A 23,753-nucleotide genomic window follows, 5' to 3' on the forward strand; every position below is an offset into this window, starting at 1 on the left:
GAAGTTGCACAGTCCAACTCGGAGATGTCCGAACTCCCCCTTCGTTGGATCACATGGGGCCAGCTCCTCAACCCCGCCCTTGTTCCAAGGGAGGAGTCGAACCTGCCAGCTTTGATTTGCTCAAAAGGGATGGAATGGGGGCGTTCACACACACTTCCATTAATAAACATTCCCGGGCCAATACCTCTTTCAATCGCGGGTACCTACATGATGCCATGCAACGTTCCCGTCCGTTTTGATTTTCGGTGGCGGAGAATGACCGAGTTATAATACTTCTATGGTATACCTCCCTAGGTATGCTGCAGGTACCGTGCAATAATGGTAAGTCCCTGCGTGGTTGATGCCACATGCAATATTTCTCCGCTGCGTCACGACTTGCTGCCTACCTAAGATATCTTACACTTATAATTTGAGAGAAATGTTGTACACGTCGAGCACCAGAGCGACACCTGTCACGGCCGCCGCATACCCAGCCAGGATCCCCATCGTGACACCTGGTCCCACGTCCAAAGTCGGGACCGTCATGTTGACCAGGCCGGTCAGCACGTTTGCCGCAAGGAAGACGGCCAGGCCGTTGCGGTTAAACGCCCGCAGGATCCGGCTCGTGGCTGAGTCGTGCGCCTCCTTCTCCGCCTTTGCATCTTGCGCCCTGTAGAAGGCCGGGAAGAAGACGGTGTCGATGAGGCAGAAGGCCAGTATCTGCGCCGAGTTAAATGCCACCACCCACAGAATATACGGCAGATTGCCCAGTCTCCGAGAGACCGTCAGGCCCGCGCCATAAGTATAGTCGGTGCTAAAGAAGTAGAGCGCCGTCCAGACCAGAGTCCACACGGCCATGGTAACGGGAAGAGTGGTCCGCTGTGCGCCCCGCGAATTTATGCCTCTCGGCAGCACGAACATGCCCGTATCCTGCCCAGCCAGGAAAATCGCGAGGTAGCCGAAGAAGCTGAATATGCCCTCCCGATTCATCGAGAAGAGGTCCGTCCGTGGCGCGGTCAGGATAAACGCCTTCAGGGAAGTCGTCTCCAGCGCGACCTCGTACAGGACTCCGAGAAGGATCGCCAGACCAGCATAGGAAGGGATGATCTTCAGGGCCGACTGGAAGATGGCCACGAAGGGCGGCAGGAACCCTAGCGTGAAGAAGAAATTCCAATGCACCCCGTACTCCGTCACATGCTCAGCGTAATCCAAGCCTTTGACCGTCAGCAGTCGCACAATGCCTAGGGCCAGCAATGGTAGCGAGTGGCGGAGAGACCGTATGAGTCTTCCTGCCATAGCTGTCTTCTCGCCTCCGGCTTGTTCTCTCAGGACCGGGCGCGCCGCTACGATTCCTGCCGAGAAGACAAACGATCCGACGCCGATATCCATCAGCGACGTACCCCACGTTTCGACCTTGGCAAACCGGCGCGGGAAAAGTCTGAAATCAACTGCCAGGATAGCTAGACAGGTCGCGACCAGCATACATCCTCGGTAGGTCGTCAAAAATGGCTTGGTGGACAGAAGCTCGAGGGGCCCGCCAGCTGACATAGACCGGGCATTTGGCGGCACTCTGGGTTTCTTTTTCGGCGCGGAATGTTTCGGCGGTATGGGGTAGATAAGCATAGCCGGAGCGAGAAGAAGTCCACTCAAGAGAAGAGGCGACCCCGAATACAGGGTGAAGGACAGCAGGATGGCGCTGACATTGAGGAGGAAATCGACGGAGAATGCGAGAAACGCATACGAGGTGAAATATGATTGTCGCGCCTGTAGGACAGACCAAAACAATATAGCAACCTACCGATCCAGCAGTCAGCGATCCATCCCAACCCACTTCAGGGGCGGACCAGACACCATACCGGCGCTACAGCTGTGACATAGCAAATTTCGGCAATGGATCCTCCAGAGTGGTTGGATACGAAGTCCTCTTTCAGCTGCTTGTAGCTCGTGGCGGTATCGGCCATGCTGCAAAACTCGAGGGGCGAAGCGCTGGAGAAGTCTGTTCTCGGAAATCAAGAGGCATTGCGCTCGAATAAGTCGAGCTGATGGGTGATGAGGACAGCTTGCCGTGAAAAGGAGAAATGACGGCCTCGCAGCCTCGCCCGAAAAGAGTAGCCAATCATGATCCTCCGGCGGGCAGTAGGCCAATCATCGCCCGTTCTCCTCGAGGGAGGAGTGGATATCATGTGATCAGACATGTGCTCCATCAACTTGACAACTGATCTGTGTCGTCTGGGGACTACAAGTCAACCGGAGGCAGAACTTCGCACCGGCCTGAATTGCTATATCTATCCGGGTTTGCAGATTCCCAAACATGTGGTTGTCCCTTTCTTTGTCACTAAAATCCAGTCTGTCGGTTCCTTGCATTGGGGCCCCAAAACTGTCTCCTGCAGACTCTCCTTTGTTAGCTGCAGCCCAGGCGTATCATGGAATGCTTTATCGTGAGACTGGCGTTGCAGGCCTACTGATGATGCCGTGCCTTTCAAGCCAGTGACGTCTTTCATATCAAGCTAGAGAGATCTTCTACAAAACCGTGGGTTCATCACCATTTTCCTCATTTCCATTCCCCCTTGACCCTCCCAAAGTCAAGACGGTTTTCCTTCACAGAGTTTGGCCAAGCTGGCCCTTCCTCGCATCAACTGGAAGACGCAACTGCGCAAGTCTGCGCAATGGAAGCCCAACGTCGCGAGCGTCCAAACTTACAACCGATATGGACCGACTACTACAACCTCAAAGGCCACCCAAAATCTGCCTTCCGGGTTGCCCATAGTCCGCTTTTTTCGGCCTCGCGAAGATCCCCCCGGACTCTACCCAGCCCGGTCTATCCCTCGAACTCTGGCTATGACCCAACTATCAGAAGACATGAGAGGACGATGGTGGAGAGCTTTGATCAGAGGGCTCGGCAGACTCTTGGTCTTCCAGACGGTCTACCTCGGTGCCTCCCGCCCATCGCCGAACAGGCTTGGTCACCTGGACCGCCCACTGTGTCGGTGATCAGTGCGACGCATCCGCCCTCTCCGGCGACTCCCCACTCTCCTCACGGCCTGTTTCAGGTGCCGAGAAGACAGACCATCGCGGACGAGACCAGATCCCGTCTTCTCTCCAGGGTTCCACCGTTGCACGTTCGAGGTGTCAGCACACCTGTCGACCGGAGAAGGTCTCTCCCCACAACCCCGACATGCAACAGACGGCGCAACAGCCATCTGATGCGAGAGCATCTGCAGGCCTGGGGTCACATCTACGTTTCCAACGCAACCTCGGCCGATTGTTTCGTCGCGGCGGTCGCCTTGCGACGGCCAAGCGAGGCCTCCTCCGGGGACGAGGAGATCAAACAAGAGAAAGACTCCGCCGCGACCAAGTCCAGCCGCCGTACCATCCGGGCGCGGATTCGACCGCGGGCACCCGAACGGAAACCATTTATCCTCCAGCGCACCTTTGACCTCGACGAGCTCCGAGCCACGATACCGGAGCCGTCGCCCACGTCGTCGGCGACCAGCCGTCGGCCGTCGGCTGATCTGTCACCGTTTGCTCAGGCCCATCCCGGACGGCGCCGGTCGAGTGGTGGTGTCGCGAGCAGCGGCGCGGGATCCCTGGTCGTCCCAGAGGCCAATAAGAGCCTCGTTCTTGACGCAAAGGCCCTTCCGATTCGTGAGTGTCCCCAAACCCGCGGCTGTCCACCGAAATATATCCCGAGGAAGCATCTTTGTTGGGGCTAACAACTCGTACAGATCTCCAATACGCGCGCGTCCATGTTCCGGTTCTGGCTGCTTTGATGCTATCTGGTCATGTTCGGGAGGGAGATATCATCGACCTTCCCATGCCTCACCCGGAGGCTTGGCCCCAGACTATCGCCTACTTCTACACCGGCCTGGGTGAGCTAACTGAGGCCATCAAACGGAATATTCTGTACCTGGCAGGCAAAGTCTGATTTGTTGTGACGAGCCCGCCCCATGGCCTTAGGTGGCGAGGTTACATTCAGATAAAGGACTTGGGGAAATGGCATCATTCATTGATATTATTTGTATTTATTTTTGTAGTCTCTTCAACATGTACCATCCTTTGTGATTTTGGAATCCCGCATTTCGTGCTTGCCCTGCCTGTCTACGAGCTCAGTCACCAGACCACCTACTAGAAAGGGGACGGCATACCAAGACCCCGTCCTTCATCTCCACCCTTTGTTAAGATGTCCGTAGTCCGTCCTCATTCTTCTCTACACTTCCACCTGAATCTAACCACGTCACCAAACCTCGCGCTCGCTTACACTTGGTCTACCAAGCATCAGGTATCGCCATCGCCATTGAAGAAACATGACTCACACAAGGCCAGCCTTCCTTCGGCCCTATAGACAAAGAGGGCAGCGGATACGGGTCTTACCTACCTCTTTACCAGACAGAGAAAGACACAGTCCCCTTTCAGAAGGTGATCCGCGCCCTCCGCCCTCCCCTTTTTCCTGAGCCAGTGTACAATACATCCGATACATCGTATTCCACATCCGACACATACAGAAGGGCTACTCCTTCGTCCCCCAAGAGATAGAAGCCGCCGGATGCGGTCCCCCCTCTTCCCCCCTCCTCGGCAGTGGCCTAGCCTAGCCCAGCTCCTGACTTTCCATAGCCGGCTTCAACGGTAGTCTAAAATAAATAAAAAGCCATGAGTGACCCTATCTCCCTAACCAACATTTCCGACACAAAAAGGGGAAATGAATGCGAAACTGGGTGCCCATACGCCCCTCCCTCCCCCGAGGCCGGCTCCACAGGCCATGACCTACCGGGCCGCCTCCGCCCAGCCTGCAGGTGGCCAGCGGCCGGTAGCTTTCGCGGGTTGTGTCCTGTCCGGGTTAGGGCCGGAGGCGGGTATCGGGATGGCGTGTCTCGTGGACCCGGACCCGGAGACCAGCGAGGTAGGTAGGGCGTGTTCTTAGGCAGCGGGCCGGGGGAACAGCCTCGTGACGAAAAATGGACGGCGCGTATGTCAAGCAGCCGGCCCAATACGGCCGTGATGGAGAGCGGGCCGTTGTCCTAGGGGGCCGAAGGGGGAGTGGGTTGAGGATCGGGGGTGCTGCTGCCCAGGCGGGAAGGATTAGGTAGGTAGTCAAGAAAGGAGGAAAGGGAAGAGACAGCGACGTCACGCTCGGTCATTGAGTTCAGCGCGGCGTTGGGGGTGAAGAGAGGGGGGGGGCGGAAGGGGGGTTTGCAAACGGGACGGATACGACCGCCCTTGATGCTCCCGCGCAGGCGCATCCCTCCCCTCCCCCTTTCGTGCAGCGTAGATCGCCAAGACGCTCGCCGCCCCGTGTTTCCCCAATCTGCAATGGGAGAGGGAGATGGCTTCGGCCGCCTTTCCTTGGGGGCGGGAGGCGGCGGGGGGGAGGGTTCTTCTTTCCTCGGCCCGTCTTTACCTATCACGTCCCAGACGCCCCAAGCCGAACATACCGCGATTTTTTTTTCTCCCCCAAATAGGAATGCGCGGCTCAGGCGGTGGAGCGTCAGGTCGTGCCGCAGCGTCTCGCGGCAAGGGCGCGCACTCGGGAGAGATGAACGTGATGAGAATGTGTGTGCTGCATGACCTAGACCCTGCAGCGGTCCAAACGAGCGCGTGGGGGGGGGGTGGTTTCGCTGCGAGGAAGACCAACTTCCGTGTTCGGGGAGAGGAGGATGGCAGGGTGGAAATGAGATATGACGGATGGATGGACGTCATCCCCACCTTCGAAGCAGCGCTTTGCTCATACGTTTGTCCAACTTATCTGGTCAGGTATCGTCCGAACTACGTAGGTTTGGGCCAAGACTGATCTGACTTGGCCCTGTGGGGGCAGTGGACGAGCCGATCTTGTGCATGGGCCTGTTTGTGTTTGTTGAATACTGTCGAGGCGGCGGGTGAGCGTGACGTTGTTACGTATATTGTATGTTGAAGCAGCGACATACAGCGTCGGTCTCCTATTTCATCATATGTCGTTTCCGATCTGTCAACTCAACAGCGTGAGACACCTAGAGGTATCTCCAAGGTACCTGCTCTTCCCACAGCTTTGTCACTCACGTAGCGGGCTCCTTTCCCCGCCCTTCAGCACAGCGGTGATAGCGCCAATCCCATCTCTCATGTTTGGTTTGGGGCAATATCGCTGCATAATGTATGTCTCACCAACCCCAACCCACCACGATCGACTCCCCACCCCAAGCAGAACACACAGCACACTCGCGCACACACAGAGGGGAGGAAGACGCATTGCGATCCAGGACCAATGGCGAGAACCAGTGGCGCCCTACCACCAACCACACTAGGTAGGGGTCCAAGCTGCAAGCAATTCTGCATAATGTACGCCCAGACGCCAGGACAGCGTGCCTAACCTACGCAGACTAAAATACACGATTACCCTACTATGGCAGTACAGCTACAGCACGTACAGCACGCACGTAAGGAATCCATGACTAGGTTGACACCCAGGTTCTTTTTTCTTTTTTCTCTTTTAGTCCGACCCGACCCCCCACCTAGTCCCGAGACCGGGGACCTCGGCGCGGACGCCGGACCACTTCTCCCCACCCAAGCGAGAATGCGGCATCTCTGCGCACTGTCGCGGAGCACCGATTCGGGGGGGAGTTGGGGATGCCAACTATTGGCTTTGCCGACACCGGCGCTCTCGCGCCTGCCTGCCCCCGGGAGAGTGGGGGAGGGGGAGGGGGGGTGCGGTCGGAGTGCGTTGGCTTGTACCCTTTCGGCCCCCGGTGGGAGGGGTAGGCAGGACTCGCAGGAGGTTCATATCAAGTGGGTTCGGGAAGGTGCCTATGCGTAGATAAGCTGATTAGGGATGGTGGGGATCGAGATTGTGCAAACATCCACATTTGATCCCCGTTCTGATATCCACGTCGGCGACGTTCCTGCTTGCCGAATATATGGAAGATGGAATAGATGCACCAGTTTGTGTGCCGCCCGGTGGGGGCGTGTGCGTGAGCTCGGTACAACGCAGACGGAAAGACAGAGGGACAAAGCGGGAGCGCAAGGAGAAGGCTCTCGCGCGAGCTGGTGATGGTGGTGACGCAGTCAAGAGGCCGCTGGCGCGATAAGCTTTACCTTGATTACTGTGAGAGCCCGTTGCGGCCGGGTGCATGATTACGAACCCTCAAAGATTAAATTGGGGGCGCCGGGTTGCAGATTGTCAATGGGTGTAATCGGGCATGACGGCATCTGGGAATCTGTTCGTCGTCTACTATGAGGAGCGGATCTTCTGCCGTCGACGCAGCCAGGCCGTCTCGACGAGCCTTCCAGGTTCGCGTCTGTCCAATTAAGCCATCATCAGCAGACTAGCCACTTATGCTGCAGCTAGATTGCTAATGTTTCTCTCTCTATGTCATGCATCACGTCAACACCCTGCATGTTTTCTTTTCTTATTTCCGTTTCGTCTCTTTTTCTTTGCTTTTTCCTCGCACGTTCATCTCCTCCCCACTGTCCCTGCATATCTTCATGTCACCATTCTCAACTCGTCTCTCGTCTGCGTCTGGCAACCCGGCAGGGTCGTAGCCTAAAGCCAGTCGATGGTCGTTGGCTATTCTCTTGTGTCATGAAAACCCCCAACTCCCGTGGAGTGACTGCTGCGAGAAAGCTGGCGTGCTGGCAATGTATCGATTTCCGTTGCTAAAAAACGACACTATTGCCGAGGGGCCGCATCGCCAACGGTCTTGGGGTGGGGTCAAGCTCCCTTGTCTCTCCCCTGGTAGCTTCGGCTGCGGGGAGATCCAGATCGGGTGAAGGTTGCAAGTTGCTACATTACGATCGACTGATATTATTCTGTATTGTACTGTACATGCTACCCAAGCAACGCTCAAGGTACGGAGTACATTGTATACACTACGTAGGGGAGTGTCGTTGAAGGTGATCCAGGCTCCCGTGCTGGAGACACACCACCCCTCCTTACCCCGCCTCGGTTTATCTCCCACTCCGTCTAGCTGACCTATGTATAGTAGTCCACCTTGCCTTACCCACCACTGAGGGGAACGATCTCCCCAGCGGCCGCAGCCCCTCATCATCAAGCTCATCAACGCGAAACCCGGAACGCTTACTGGCCGATGGCGCGAGACTGCTGACCTCGAGCTCATGTGGCTACCCGAAGCATTTCCATCAATAGGTGGGTAGTAGGTAGGGCAAACCAGCCAGCCCCTCCTTGTGACATCGGGCCCCCGAGGCGAGATGAAAACCACGCAGCAGCAGCAGCAGCCTCGGCTTGGTGGACATGGGTTACCGGGGGGCGCCGGGGGGCGCCGGGTAGACGTCACCAACATTGCCCGACGAACCTGCTGAGTTTTGAACAACCAACCTCCTCCGTTCGTCGGCACGCATTTGCAGTTACTATGTATGCCAACACCTTGCCTGGACCTAAAGCTTAGCCACCACCGTGGAGTGCATAAATGGGAAATCCCTCAGCAGGAGCACACCAACGTGGATTGATTCGATCGTGGCGAGTTGTTGCGGTTTGGCAGAGCATGAATGGATCACGGCGCCCCCCTCGACATAAGGTAGTAAGCAGTTAGTTATGGGCCCATTCAAGGCGCTTAACCACTTCCTCTCGGACCTGCGTCCCAAGGCATGCAAGGCGTCTCGTAGTGTCTTGAACTACTGGGTGGGGCTCGGCGAAAGAGGGTGGGTTTGCATGCCTTTTCTTGAATTTTGAATGAGCCTAAACGAATAGCTGACCAGCACTAATCTTTCTATTCGTACGCGCAAGCCGGGGGGTGGACGGAGACACGGGACCAGGAGTCGCTAGCCCTGGTCTTGATCGCGATACTAGCGCCGACATGCTTTAGTTGCAGAGTAGCGTCAAGTCACTTTCTGGGTGGATACGACCTGGCGATAGTATTAGTAGTATCCGTACATGAACGCCGGGCTTCCGGACACGTGTAGTCCTCACCATAAGGCCAATTTCCGAGGTCCATTTGATGGTCCGTCAACCGAACTTCCGGCGACGGGAATTAGGAGGAAATTGTTTACCTAGCTTACCTTCCGCCTTGGACAATTAGGATGGAGCATCCAAAGAACATTGTATCCTAAATGCTGTTGACGAATTCTCGCCATTGGATAGCGTGGCCCCTGCACGCGGACTAATTTAGCTAGGGCGAAACCAAGAATCTCAGATCGGAGGTTACCATTTGCTGGATCCATCGCGTCTAACGACAACCTTTACATCTCCCACCTCCCCTCTCAGCAATTATTCCGGTGGCAGACGACAACCTATCCGTAGTTACCAGAGTAATTGGAAGCGAATGCCAATGGGATGGTGGATACCAGCGGTAGGTAATTAGTAGACACCCACTCTCTCTCTCCTGTGTACGTCTCCTCCTGCATGTCTGGACTATGTAAGCGTGTGAACCAAGATTGCTTGAGATACCCATGCCATTGGTGGAGATCTGGCACAAGTTGAAGCATGGCACACCCAACTCAACCCCTCTTGGATGTCGTCAAGGATTATGTAGTTGGAAACCGCCATGGGGTAGGAGATCTAGCACCGAGTTTTAATAAAACCGTTCTCAGTTGCATTCAAGACACATCATATCTCTGTTTCCCACCGAGACAGCACCGGGCTCCATCTGATCGTATTTATTCCCGCTTAATTGGTCGCTGATCTAAGAGGAGGTTTGGTGGAGGCAAGGGCAAGGGCGTGTTAGACGAATCTTGTGACCTGGTCCAAGGCCGGTCTTATCCTTTCCCCTCCCATACCAAGCTTCTTCGTTGGTCACTTGGTGTTTACGTGATGGTAAGTGATCGATACGACGTCTGTTTCTTGGTCACGACCACCACAATCAAGGTAATCAGTCAGAAGGAGGCTTACTGTGCTCCATCCTGCCCTACTCGTCCCATCACTGACTGCATTAGCTTAGGAAGCAGGATACAGAGTGTGAGCAGGAATTGCCACTCCCATAGCTGCCTCCATAGAGTATGTACTTACAAGACAGACGCCGTGTTGAACACGAGAACAAGGGATGACAGAGGAAGCAAGTAAACAAATCCTGTTTCCAAGACACCGCAGCATGCGAGCCTAGGCCCCCGCATGTGCGTTGGGGTGAATCCGGCTAGTGGAAGGTCCCCCCCCCTTCCCCCCTTCCCCCCATCATTATCCGCCCTACGATATAACCTCCCTCGCACATGCAAGTCATCTATCTACTCATCCCGGGGGTGTGGTGGCTCCTAAATTGAGGCCAACCACGTCGGCAGGCCTGAAAGGGCTTGGCGGCCCTATATTTTCGATTGCGTCTGCAGGCGATCCTCTTCCACCCTCCCCGGCCCATTCCCCTTCTTCTTGTCCAACGGGACTGCTACCGGTTAGAGATTAGCGAGCTGCGAGCTGGCACTCCTCGGTCGCCGTATTCCAGGCGAACACCACCCCGTCCTCCTGCAAGTCTTAGGTGGAGAGTGGATGCCATTCCAACTTTCCGCTGATATTGTCTTCTTGACACGAACCTCGCTCATTCTTTACTGTCTTGTCGAGGCTTGTAATATATACAGGTTGCCCGCACAGCAACAAACCTCGAGGGGACCTGATTTATTCATAATGCTCTGCTCCATTATTCATAATGCTCCATACTAGCTCCTGTTGTAGATGCTGCATTGCCTAGGTCAAGGTGTCATTGACAACCTTGAGGTGGCATTTTGTGGCGCCCAACAGCATACGGGAACCTCCGGCCTCTCCTACCGGCATTCTTAGGACGGAAAAGGGGGCATCGGGGTGTGCCTCTCATCAAGTCGCCGAATAGATTGCTGGCTTGCATCCGCCTGTCGTGTGACGCTGATACCGGCCCCGAACCAAGGAAAACGGCTGTGGCGCTGGGGTTGCAAGTGGACATTACTAATTTATGATGAAAATACCTTCCCATTGTTGACTGAACCCACGAGTCTATCCCTCTAAAAATCCGAGTCCAATCTATGACTTTTTCCGTTGCTCGCCAATTTTGGTTTCCATCCGCATCAGATCGAGGTGACTTGTCCCATTACACTTCCAACATAAAGATAGGGGTTCATGCAAGGCGCTGCTTCCGCGTGCCTGCTCCGCTCCCTAGAATCACACTCCACATTAGGCATTTTCCAGTTCATCCCAAGCAATGCCGATGATCCAAACCAGCGAGAGGCCGCCGGCCGGTGAAATCCCTAACTTTTGGTTTCCCCCAACGCCACCCCATTTTGGCCACAAAGCAGATGAGCCGGCCTTCCAACGGAAGACACGGACTCTTGGGAGACATTGAATTAGCCAAGGCCACATGGGTGAGTACTGTTTTACCTCAGACCCAGTGCCAAGCGCATCAGCCCCAGTGAACTCATGAAAACCATCCTGTCCTGTCGTAAGTCTTCGTAATCTTCGTTTTACTCAGTTGCGATGCTGCACGCCCAACACGTTTCGGGGCGGTCGAACTTGCGTAACCCACACGACCTCTTGCTTTGCCCCCCAAACCCAAGCGGTTTACGCGGATGCTGCCTTTTCAGACACCGCAATCCCTCCTGGCCGGATCTCGCTTGCTGGTTGCGACGGCAGGGTCATTCTCCGATGCGTAGCACCCAGTACAAGGTCAAGACGCGGTCCCGGGGGCGTTGTCATGCTCTGACTTCGCTTCGGCCGTTCCTGGAGACGGAAGTGGTTATGCTCGTCACCATCGGCTCGGCTACCCCAAGAGGTCTGCGGGAAAGCTAGTTAGCACTTATCTCATCGCTCCCTAATCCGGACAGAACAACAAGCGTACCATCTTGAGCGTGAAGAGCGCATACAGCTTGATGAAGCCGTGGAGATAGCCGAATACGATGGAAACGGGCAGGAACATGATGTCGCTGGGATTCCGCTTGAAGAGTCCCACAAGCTTCACCACCTTGGTGAAGGCAAACATGAAGATGACCTGCGCCCAGAAGGCATTGCTTCGGGATTTCGGATCCCAGTCCGAGGTTGCCTTCCAGAGCGAGACCAAGAGGAGCGGGTCCACGACAAATGCCAAGGACGTGAAGGTGGCGAAATGTAACGCGTATAAACACCAGGGCTGTTGACTTATATTTCCCAAATCCGTTAGCATTTTTGGTGTGGCCACAAGGGTGCTGAGTCACGAGGCCAGGGATTGGGAGAATATTTACGGGTGAGGGGCAAGTTGGGGTGTCACCGGGTGTCTGATGGAGGGGGGCAGGAAAGACAAAACTCACGTCCACACGTGTCCCTCGTGAACGAGACTCGTCCAGTTGCTTCTCCAGTTGCTCCGAGCCCATCGCGAACACTGATAAAGGAATTTGCTGCTGTTCTCCAGTGTCGTCTCAATCTCGCACTCGCGTTCGTACTGGATCCACGTCTTCCATTGATGGCTGACCAACCAGCGAGTCACGAAGTTGTCGTCGTCGGCATTCAGGTTATATTTGCCCCAACGCTCCGTCTGGAAGGCTTCCAAGAAGTCGTGGCTCTTCAAGATCCCTGCTCTGTAGGCCCCGGTGCGGCCAGACATGCACGAGGTGCCGCCATCCATGTTATGCGTGGCCGTGATCTCAAAATTCCGGCGCTGGATGTATGCTGCTCCAAGCCAGTTGTAGATACGAGTTGACAGGTCCGCATCCCAGACCCGTTTCACACTCTGGCATGTGCCCACACCGCCCACTTCCGGATCCTCTAGAGGGGCGAGGAGCCAGGGCATCAAGGTGGACGGCCATTCGACATCATCGTCGGCCATGACGATAATCGGAGTCTTGACATGGTCCCCTTTAAGGGCCTCGCAGACTTGAAGCCGCTTGTTTGCCTTGTCCACGTGAAGAACCTCGATTTCTGGGTGCTGACTGTCATGAGATCGCAGACTGTCAGCAAGCAGTTTGAGAGCCTCGAACTTGTTCCAGGTGGTGACGAGGATCAGTTTGGCGGGTCTGCAAGCTAGAATGCTCTGCAAGGAGGGACGCAGTTCTTGGAACTGATTATGGATGGTTGGGATTATGACCGTGACGTCGGCCGAAGTATACGTCGGCTTCTCAGGGATAGGCTTTGACTTGTATATCCAGTGGCTGATGCAGTGGACTATTAGACGGATGTATCTATGAAGCCTGTGTTTACCATCAGCTTTTGGTTGGGCGAAGACGAGAAGACGAAGTAGTGAAGGGTCCGGGGACACGGTCACGGACACGGACACGGGCACGGAGACACATACCATAGTATGGAGAACAGATATGCCCAGAATGTGGTGGACAGATAGAAACCTATTTTAGGGAATGGAAACCCAAGCAGGTCGGCCATAGTGGGTGAGTGAGATGAGCAGTGGGATGGGGCCGAAGATATTCCAATATGGCTGCTCAATGGGCTTGCAATCGTCGGGAAAGCGCCACGGACTGTGGTGATGACCAGACTCAGGCTTGACAGGAGAGGCCACGCGTGATGGGGACCGTGGGCCGGCGAGATTTCGGACCTCCAAGTAACGGCAGGCGGGCCAAAGGGTTTTCTTTCAGCGTGTGAGGTCAAGCCTCGAGTGGGACCAAGAACCTCGAAGTCTCTCGGTGAAGTCGCTCAAGAACTCGGAAGCCTATGCAAGTCTTTGTGTATTGAAGTAGCCAACTCTGAGCCAACCCTTCAGTCGACAAAACCAAACAAAAAGGACCCCAACTCTAAAGCAACAAGGAGAGCCTGAGGAGCACGACAGCCAGAAATGCAGACCCGGGGAGAGGGGTGGGGGTGTTGGAGGGTTGGAAGCGTGGTGAGCGATGGGGGGAGAGGGAACGAGGGCTGACGGGGACCCCGAGACGTAATATACAGACGAGATGGAGTCGGATCAAGAAAAGAAAGGCATGGTCAAGACCAATTGGTCTTGAGGGGAGCAGCAATGACAAAAAGAGAAAAGGGTTGTGACGATATTTGGGATGGGGTGAGGACTGGGGACGAGGCCACAAGGATATATAATAAGCACATGGAGTGGATGGATGGTAGCATCCATGGCGGCATGGACTCCATCGAGGCACATGTCCCCACTCCACTGCCCAGAGGACTACGACGAGAGATACATGTTAGATGGGCAATGCATTGAGACGCTTGCGGTTAGCAAGGCGAGCCAGGAGAGGTAGGTACGGATAGATAGGTATTGGGAAGGTGTCTGAGAAGTCGTTGGCTGCAGAACATGTACAAATAGGCATGTATGGAGTAATGGACTAATGAAGTAATGCACGAAGGGACGGGGGGCGGCTAGACAAGCCCAGCCTGCCTTCTGCGTCGTGTGATAAACGAGAGCTATTGGCGCGAGAGGAGGGTGAGAAAGTGAGAGAGGGCGTGAGGGAAAAGGGTTGTGACTGGATGTCCTGCGTAAACGCAATGCAGAATGCAGGGAAGAAGACATGGAGAGGTAGTGGGGTGGGATTAGACAATGTCGCATGGGGGGATTTTCCGCCAAGAACATTGAAGGTATACCCATGTCCGAAGTACATACATGTTTAGGTAGGTACCTCCGTACACTTCGATCCACTTAACCCAAGCCTGGAAGTTCGGGCCATCCTTTAGCAGCCACCTTTTGCTGATGGAATACCTGAAACGCTGCTCCAAGGCCCGCCGAGGGCGAGTCATGGGGGATACTGTAACTGTCAATATTCTGAACCCTGTCTTGTCAAGCAAAGTCGCCGGGTAGTTATGTATCTATCTTGTTCCTTCAAATACCCGTACATTCTGTTATCCAATCCGTTTCGGAGAACGAGGCTTGGAGCAGCCGGGTCCAAGCTCTGTGCTCCACACCGGCCGAAGCCCGGCAAACTACGGGAGGGGGCACCCAGAAACTAGTGTCCAGATGCGGAGGCAGCTCCCCTTACCTCTGTCCATTGACGATACAACTGGGGCGGTACTTGAGTCCATTTCCTGGAAGGTCGCCGGGTGGGATCTCTCGTGTGGGCCATCATTAGCCACGACACGTACATAGATGAGAGATGCAGGTCTAACATGCTCGTACAGATTACCTCCTAATACCCTGTGCAATACATACCTACCTACTACCTACTTACAATCGATGGCCGATGTATCCAAGGTCTAGGCAAGCAGAGCACGGGACAACTCCCCACCAGAGGTAGCATTTAAACAAGGTAAGCGACCTCAGCAACCGGCTCATGTCGGCGGCTGCGGGAAGGAAAGCAGCAAGTTCCCCGCCAGCTTACAGGAGAAATGACAGAAATAACAGAGTTCGAACCATGGTCAAAGCCCCATGGATTGCTAGGCCTTTGGTAGCTGGTGGTGGAACGGGCTGAATAAAAGCCATCCGAGCCGCGAAGCTTGCTGGTCGACACTCAACAAACAGTTCGTCGCTAGCGATTGGCCACGGGCCGGGACAGATTCAAGACATGGGGGCCAGTCTGGCTCTGATGGGTCTTGCAGCTTTGCCGCTGAAGATCTCAGCCACCAATTAACTGAAGCGCAGATGAGTTGCACTGGACCAAGCATCTCTATCGGCGCGGACTGAAGAGCCGAATCGCCCCCGCAGTTCGTCGGCTCGTCGTGCTAATTGGTCTCCAAATCCGAGAGTGAGGTGTTTTGTTTGTTGGGGTTCCACCTCCCGTGTTTGTTGGTCGATCCGTCTGCGATAAGCTGTTGGAGAAGGATATGCGACGTTCAGACAGAGTAGGAATGTCCAAGTGTCGAACCCTTTTTTCGCCCTTTCCTTTCTTCGCAGACCGGGACAAACTGGGGGTGTGATTGGAGGCAAAACGAGGGTGAAATGGCGCAACTCGCGACGGCGTTGTTGGCCATCTTGATCATCATGCAGGTACGCTTCCCAAAGCGCACTCGGTCAACCAGGGTCAGGGAGGATTGTGCTCTGTAAAAATACGTTGACCCAGAGGCCTACAACAAGAAATGGCGTGAGGGACCTGCCGCATTTCGACCAAGCCGCCGACAAGGTCCATATTCCCATCGAGTCCATACCATGCTTGCCATCAATCACCCTTGTGGAGATGATGAGATCCTTGCTCGATAACGGCCACACGCCGGCGTGTTACAGTGGTGTGTAGCTATCTGCCCACAGATGCACGAAAATTCCTACCTAGCCCATGTACGCATGTATGTAGCTATGAGGTGGTAGGTGGTGGGGGTGTGTTAGTATCTCTACTCCGCAACAGCTGCATCAGCATTGTTGATAAGTGACAGCTTTTTCTTGCCTCTCTCTCCCTCTCAAAGCAGATGCCCATACGTAGCAGGTAAGAGCGGCATTGGCCCTTCAATTGACGTCTGCTCGATGTCGTGGCGCACGGAAACCTGCTTCGTTGCAGCTTGCATCAAGCAAATTTTGAGCACCTGTAACGATGACCTATGTCTTGCAGACGCCAATCGACTGAAGGAGTGAGTGTACCTGTCTCCATGGTCACTGTGGGGGAGGCTCTCCCAGGGCGTCTAAGCTTGAGGGGTTCAACTTGGGGACGCATCCACACACAAGCAGCGAGGGGCGGAAATTAGCAAACAAAAACCAGTCGTCTCGGAATACACAACTCTATCTTCTTGATGGTGAGATATGGAGTAGGGTGGAGTGGTTGAGGTTACAACCCGGCTCCCGAGGTACGAATTTCCACTATCTTCAGCCAGCCGGTTGGCCGGTTGGAGAGAGAGGATAGGCGAATATCCTTGCAACCAAGCGATTTCCAACCGGTCCCAAGGTTTAAAATATCGAGCCTCACACTCCTTCGAATTCTCCATCTTGCGGCAGAAAACGGGGGAGGGAAAAAAAAAGAGAAAAAACTGCCCGTTCGAGGCGCAGCAAGGGTCCAATGCGCCTGCAAAGAAGATCCCTGTCGCCTTAACCGATGGGCTCTCTTTCACTGATACCTACGCATAGTACGGAGGTATACGGATATTAGGAATTGTTCCGCGACTTCGAACAGATATTCCTGCAGTATTGCACTTTGATCAATGAACCAGAGAGCAATGGCGTCGTTCTTTGACACTCAGAGACGGCGGCGGCTGAAGATCTGCAACTATCTTTCGATGGTTGACTCCACTCGCGGCCGGGAGAAGCCGCCGATAGAGTCGCTGCTGTTATTGGACGAACAAGGCCGAGAGTCGAGACTCTGCCTTCCTTGCGGAGGTACCTATTTTGCCCCCATTCACCCCGCCTTCAACACCCAGTCTGAAGCTGAAACGAGAGTGAGTGCCAGAGCCCAGAGCCGCAAACACGGCCGACAACGTATAGAAAATAGATAGGTATAATAGAACCCTGAGATCCGTAGTTCCGACCGTACCAGAGGTATGAATGTACTGTACATACCTAGTAGGTAGTTCTCGTAGCACTGCGTCCTTGTAGTGTAGGTTCTCGGTCAGATATATGGAGGTTGCCGAGACGTGCCCATGCTACCTTCGGAATATTAGGTAGGTACCTATTCAGGCCACAGATAAGTGATTGGTACCTACCTAGTCCCATCCTGGTTGCTCGAAAATCAGGATGCTCCGTGGGCCAGGTGAAGAAGGACTTTGGGAAACTGTAACCTCGAGCAAACGGTCATGTCAATTCTACCGGAATTATTCTTTACGTCTACTCCACACCGGACGTCGTTCTAGGCATCAAAGCCGGAAGGTGGCCATGGCATGGTCGGGAAGTATCAAACAAGTACCTACCTGCTCCCTGCTCAGGCTATGCCGTCAAATCTCGAAACGGGGTTCCGTACTATTTATTCCTCTAACATAGCATCGCATATGGTTCTGCAGGCTATGCCGCGCCTGGAGTCTGTGCAGCAGCAAGCCGGCCGCGGGTCGTTCGTGGTGCGAGGAGTGGCATCACTTGTCTTGCATGCGTTTGGCCACCCGACATGGCCGGGCACGTCAGTAGGTACGGGTAGATTAGGTAGGTAAGGTCCATATCCATGGATGTCCAATGTCAATACCGTCATAACCAAATGTATTTGTAGAGCCCCATGGCCCGAGCTTTCAAGAAGGTCTGTGGGCGGGCGTGGGCGTGGGCGGACGCGGGCGGGTGGGCTGTACTGTATAGGACTTCGCGAATAAGAAAGGCAGGTGCGGGTCGACGAAGATGGGGGGATGAGGCAACTGCTTGCTGTAATGGAACCCTACCACGGGCCCAGAAAACATTGTCCAACAATGGAAAGCGGCTGGAGCGGGAAGGCATGCCCCGGGGAAGCAGGAAGGTGCTTCCGGCAGCAGAGGATCTCAGTGATGTGCATCCAGAGCCAATTTTTCCGTCCTTGGGGGAGATTAGATTGCTGCATTTCTGGATAAAATGCGCCCCAGGCCCGACCACGTACGCCCACGTACATCCACATGCGTCCACAGACGTCCACCCACGTCCAGTACCTGCTGCTTGCCCGTCGTAACAGGCCATGGCGGCGGCCACAAGGTCACGGCAGGCACAGAAAATTTTATGACGCGTCTGCAGCTTGACTCATCTTCCCTGCATTCGAAAAATATGCCCTCTCTCGTGCTCCTCTACTCTCCGTCGCCTCGGCCTTCTTGCCTTCAATGGAGGCTGTCGCAGGTTACAGGGTTTGGTGGTGTCCCCCCTCCGCAAACTCGACGGTACCCGTGGACACGGAAACAGAGTCCCTTTCGAAGCGGCCTGTGTGTCTTTGCAATCTTCTTCTTTCCTTGTCACATTTCTTTTCCAGGAGAGACGGCGCGCATCTGTCAGGAGGCTGGCGATCCAACCAGATGTAGCCGTCATAGTGCTAACTCCAGGACTATTCCCTAATGCAAGCCGGCTTTCAACGAATCAACGCCGAAGCCGACCTGGCACGCCCGCGATCTTCCATGCAAGATGATTTGTCTTCGCCGGAAACGAGACGCCGGACTGGGAGGCCGAACGGCACTCGGGACCCAAGCAATTGACGGCCTAGCCTACATTGCTACAACGCCAAAGAGGTGTTAGTAGGCCACTCTCGACAGCAGATCCCGGCTCGGGGGGGTGTGAGCTTACAGCGGTGGCAAGTGTTGACGAGCCAACATCGGCACTCCCCAGGGCGGTTCCGTCTCGTTGGTGCACCCCAAAGATGCCCATCACTTCCTTGGCTTTGCGGAGAACGCAGATGAGGAGCGAATGGCAGCCGCCGCCTCCTCGTCAAGTTGAGTTGGGCGATCTTGTGACCAACCCCGAATGTGGAGAGTTCCCTCAGCTGCAAAAGGACTGGGCAACGTCGAGCCTCGGTGGTTGGTTGGCCTGGCAAATCACAGTGTGATGGTTCGATGATGTTCTCTCTCTTGTCACTTTCATGAGGCCCGAGGTTCCCCCATGCATCCTTCCGAAGCTGGCCTCGTCTTTTATGATCACCTGGATACTCCTCGCTTGCCTCCTCTACTTCATCTTCGAACAAATTGTAACCTGCGAAACTCTCGCCACCTCCACTTCGGCGTTCCACCAGCGGGACTCCCCTCGCCGCGTCTCGGACAAGAGCTGCCGCTTTTCCACCAGAAGTTCTAGACCCGGGGATAGAAGATGTTGAGAGGCTCGGCGTGCCTCTAACCGTGGCCTGGACCCTTGGGAAACCGTCTCGGGTTGGAGGTCCTTGATACAAAGCCTGTACCTGGTGAATACGAGGCCTGGATTTGACTAAGAACCGCCCTGGCACGTCGATACCATGAAAACATCTCTTGGTTGGCTACGGCGGAGGAAGTTCCCTAGTGGCAAAACAGTGTTGGGTGTGTGTGATTCGCCGGGTCCGAGGAGCGGTCCGAAGCGCAACGATCCTCGTGGATATCCTTGGAGAAATAGCCGTCTTCTGCGAGCGCCAACTGGAAAGTGGGCGAAGAATCTAGGTGATGACAGCCATTCTTCCTCTCCGGCGACTTGACACCGTCTCGTGCTTCCAGCCCACCCCTAATTCAAGTAGACGCTGCTAGCGGTTTGCTACAGGGCACTGAAGGGTTGGGGCGCAGTATTTGCAAACCTGCGTCCTTCATCTTCACATTTCTTGTCCCCACGTGCTGTGGAAGTTGTGATAATAAATGTGCCTGAACCCCGCGCGAGATTTCGACCGTTTCGAACTGTCGAAAGAGCAGATAATAAAAGTCTTTTCGCTAATGTCCAACTATGGACTTGGATAGTCGACAGTATCTTTTAGCCTTCGCTCCCAATTTGGAAATGAAGAATGAGAAACCCGCGGCAGGCAATCCCCCGGCCTTGCCCTACCAGATATCTCGAACACCATATAATCTGGGCCGATATCAGTGGAATCAATATCGGGTCTAGCTTCCGAACAGGTTCCGTGCGTGCTTCGTCCCTTGATGAACAGTAGTCGATGCTTGGTATGCTTGTGAGGAAACAGCTGAAATAGGTAGGTAGATCAACAGCATGATTAAATGATTCCCGGCCGAGCAGTTTCAAACCGGCTTTCCGAGTTACTATGTATTATTACCGTCCTCTTTCCGTTGGGGGGGAAGCTTGAGAGTTTCGGTTGCGGTCTTGTGGGGGGTTCATCGACCCCGGACACCGCAATGTCTCATCTTGCGTAAATATCCGGAAGAACCGGGCTAGAACACACGAGGCAAAGAAGCGAAGCCACAATATCGGGCACAAGTTAATAACCGATAGCGCCCAGGTACGCAAAGTAATGAAAAAAAGCATGCGCAATTAGCAGGATGGCACTTCTCGATCCCCCGGCTGCCTCAGCGCAAGATTGGGGGTTTGGGATAGCGACGGCAACATCCGAAGGTACACAGGCACGATAGCCAGCGCTGGCCCGTTAAACGGCCATCAACAAACCTGAGACACAAATAAACAACTGAACAATCGCCTAGGTGTCGAATTAATTTGCCGAAGAGTGGACCGGTGTTGTTGGACTGTTGTTGCAAATTGTTGGATTGTTGTCTGGGCTTTCGGCTCCGAATGCCTAGCTATCACCTTGTCTCACCTTCCGGATTCCATTCTGCAAGACTGTGTTGGGTGCAGAGATGCAGCGGCTTGGAGATGCAGCCCTCTCGGCGCCTTCAACAAGCAACCTGGAACACAAGGCGTGACCTTGAAGGGATCCGCGATCAGATCTGTGCTGCATCACTGCATCACCAACCTCCCCCACCATGCATAAGACGTGCCAAGCTAGGGGGCTGGCGACAAAGTTGGGGTCCAAAAATAAGATCATGATAATGACAAGCAAAGATAAACGGGAAGCACGGAAAAGGAATACTTGTTGATGTTTGCAATCGATGGCCTCAGGGCCCAATGAGCAAATGCTTCGTGTCTTCGTGTTGGATTGATGATGGTCGCGATCATGGGCCATTTACCTAGCTCGCCCGCAATCTATGCAACCATGGCATTGGAAACTGGCGATCATGGTGGACTGATGATTGAGAGGATTTCCCCTCAATCAATGTGGGGATGCTGTTGCCCCGCCTGACCCAGGACCCATGTTTGCCCGTCGATCCCGTCGATGGGGATGGAAATTGGAACGACATCCTGTACAACTCAAGCTTCCATCGTCCCAATTGCTAGCAGAGGACCAGTGAGGATTGCCATTTTGTTGCCATTTTGTCTTCTTTGCTGTGTTCCAGCTTGCCGTCCAAGTTGCATCCTATACACTCGCCGGCAGGAATGAGGCTGAATCTCTGAGTTGTATGTGCTATTTTGCTTGGCGAACAGGGGGGGCCAACGAAAACACCCGGTCTCACCACCGCCGCCGCCATCTCCGCCCCCGCGGCTTATCCGTACAGCATTCCACGACTTCGTTGCTGGGCCAGCCTGACTTCCATCCATTCCTAAACGGCCCAGGAATTCCGTATAAGGGGCCTCGTCCAGAATCCTCATCGTTTCCGCAAGTGATTCGACTCCAGATGACTTGATGCTGGCGCGAGCTGCCCACTCACCGCCTGTGAAACGGCGATAGCGCCGCTGCTGCCCCTCCCCCCGCTCCCGCTCGTCCCGACGAAGACGAAGACGAGGGCGACGACGACGGCGACGGCGACGACGACAGCGACGACGACCACCGTTTTTGTCGCTTGGGGGGGCTCGATTGGCAGACATGGCGTCGGTTCATAATTCGTCGGGGGGAGCTCCCAATAAGCTCACGAAGGCGAGGAGTAAAATGGTAAAGCCTATCCTCAAGAAGCTTTCGCACTCGGAGAAGAACTCTCTAGACCTGGACCGCGGGTGGGAGGACCAACAGACTCACGCATGGCCCGATATCTGGGAGGTTGCTAGCGCTGGCCGCTCTGCTAGGGAAGTCAGTGTTACGTTTGGCGCCGGAGGGGATGGGGGAAGCAGCGGTGGTGTTCGAAAACTCCAGCATGTGCGCTCTGCCAGCGGAACATCTCACATCTCGGTGGCAACCACCGGCAGTGGCCCGAGAGGCGGATCTTTCATTCACCCTTTCCAACAGACTCCTCGAACCTCGACTCCGCCGCTGTCTATGTCGTATGCCAATTCCCTAGCCTCGTTTGATATCCCGCGCGATTACTCGCCGACCATTACGGAGGACGACGACGGGCCTGATTCGGTTTCCTTCTCCCCTCTCACCGGGCCTTCAGTCTCCCATCACCTTCACCACCACAACCACTTCTCTCAGTCGAGTCTGAGGCGCCCCTCTCTTGCGAGCCAGCGCACCTCTTCTCTGACCGACATCACCTCGGCCACAGCTCAGCTTCGAGTGAATACCAGCAGATCGACCACGGGCACATCTCGTCTCGCACATGGGAGCCTTGCTACCTCAAGCTACTCCGACCTGCACCTCAACCACACCCTGAGCAGACTTGATTCCCCCACCAGCAGCCTGAGCGGAGCGGCAACCGGAAACAATACCAAGAGCAACAATAACGATATCACTATCTCCACCACCACCTCGGCTTCGCAAATCGCATCTCCAACTTCATCTTCATCAATCACGCCGATGTCACCTCTACGAAGCTCCCTCGAGGCTGCTGGCTTCCCACGCCTACGCAGCCGGTCTGAGGTTGACACAGTCAGCCGGGCCGAGCACATCCGGGAGGCGCGGCGAAAATTCGAGGAGCGAGAGCGTTCCAAAGAGGAGAAGTACGACCGTGAGCAGGTCAGGAAGCGTGAGCGACGGGATGCCAAGGAGGCCAGTCGGATTGAGCGAGAGGCTGCCCTGCAGCTGAAGAGGATTGGCGGGGTAAGTGGAGTGGGTGGCCAGGCCGGCACTGCTGGTGCTGGTGCTGGTAGAGTTGGTGTTGGGGGTAGTGATGGCGAGATGGACATGCCTCGCCCCCCGGCCTCGCGCAAGAGCACAGGCAAGAGCTTGGCTGCCAGCCTGCACTCAGTCTTAGAACCTACTGGTGGTGGTGGTGGTGGCTCTGCCGGTGCTGGTGGTACCCTCAGTGCAGCGGGATTGTCAAGGCACGACCTCTCGTCTGTCACTGGGTTTGGCCTAGGCCATGCAGGCACCACCACTGCCGGCTCTGCTGGTGGAGGCGGCGGCAAAGCAAGCAGGAAGAATAGCGGTTGTGGGGTTGGGCTGCAGAATTATGCTAATGATGCGGATCCGGAGAAACAGTTAGGGTTTATGAGCTGCAACTATGACAGTGTGCACGTTCAGAATCCCCCCGAGTTCGGGCCGGGCGTTGAGGATGTCCAATTCAACCAGGCGCAGCCTAGGAGGGTGCGCACGGCGAAGAGGAAGACCCAGGGCTATTGGCACGGCTTCATTTTCTGGCTGCGAACGAAGCTGCTCCGGATGGGCGGGAGATGAGGAGCGATACTGGAGGATGGAGGAGAGAGGAGGGCCAGTGGGGGGAACAGCATCGAGGGAACATATCACCTTTCGACGTTGCTTTACAGGCGCAAGCATGCGCACCAAGAGCCCCCTTTCACACCCCTATATTTGGGACAGTGCATCTCATCCTCTTACCGCCATCTTCCTCTCGCACAAGAAACATACCCATC

General features: G+C 55.0%; 5 protein-coding genes across 5 annotated transcripts; 2 read left to right on the plus strand and 3 right to left on the minus strand.

The window, feature by feature from the left end:
• Positions 1-286: 286 nt before the first annotated feature.
• QBC33DRAFT_183200 (GPI-anchored wall transfer protein 1) lies at positions 287-2,048 on the minus strand. Its single transcript, XM_060422465.1, has 2 exons — positions 1,836-2,048; positions 287-1,773 (listed from the first exon to the last, which is right to left on the minus strand). Exons 1-2 carry the CDS (start codon positions 1,938-1,940, stop codon positions 403-405), a joined length of 1,476 nt encoding a protein of 491 aa, XP_060280994.1. The 5' UTR covers positions 1,941-2,048; the 3' UTR covers positions 287-402.
• A 597-nt stretch (positions 2,049-2,645) lies between these two features.
• QBC33DRAFT_580056 (uncharacterized protein) lies at positions 2,646-3,904 on the plus strand (the record flags this gene model as incomplete). Its single annotated transcript, XM_060431179.1, has 3 exons — positions 2,646-2,941; positions 2,975-3,624; positions 3,705-3,904. 3 exons carry the CDS (start codon positions 2,646-2,648, stop codon positions 3,902-3,904), a joined length of 1,146 nt encoding a protein of 381 aa, XP_060280995.1.
• A 3,253-nt stretch (positions 3,905-7,157) lies between these two features.
• QBC33DRAFT_545968 (uncharacterized protein) lies at positions 7,158-8,554 on the minus strand. The gene has a single exon (XM_060428615.1). The coding sequence runs from the start codon at positions 8,241-8,243 to the stop codon at positions 7,524-7,526; it is 720 nt and encodes a 239-aa protein (XP_060280996.1). The 5' UTR covers positions 8,244-8,554; the 3' UTR covers positions 7,158-7,523.
• A 2,373-nt stretch (positions 8,555-10,927) lies between these two features.
• On the minus strand, positions 10,928-13,198 carry QBC33DRAFT_594334 (nucleotide-diphospho-sugar transferase; the record flags this gene model as incomplete). The annotated part of the gene is made up of 4 exons (XM_060431781.1): positions 10,928-11,623; positions 11,688-11,982; positions 12,133-13,008; positions 13,113-13,198. 4 exons carry the CDS (start codon positions 13,196-13,198, stop codon positions 11,411-11,413), a joined length of 1,470 nt encoding a protein of 489 aa, XP_060280997.1. The 3' UTR covers positions 10,928-11,410.
• Positions 13,199-21,861: 8,663 nt separating this feature from the next.
• On the plus strand, positions 21,862-23,547 carry QBC33DRAFT_476972 (uncharacterized protein; the record flags this gene model as incomplete). The annotated part of the gene is made up of 2 exons (XM_060425267.1): positions 21,862-23,050; positions 23,252-23,547. Coding segments are annotated over exons 1-2 (1,470 nt in total), but the record flags the coding sequence as incomplete, so codon positions are not given.
• Between the last annotated feature and the right edge of the window lie 206 nt (positions 23,548-23,753).

This window comes from Phialemonium atrogriseum, assembly GCF_030411735.1.
Source record: "Phialemonium atrogriseum strain 8032-3 unplaced genomic scaffold QBC33scaffold_22, whole genome shotgun sequence".
NCBI classification, from domain to species: Eukaryota; Fungi; Ascomycota; class Sordariomycetes; order Cephalothecales; family Cephalothecaceae; genus Phialemonium; species Phialemonium atrogriseum.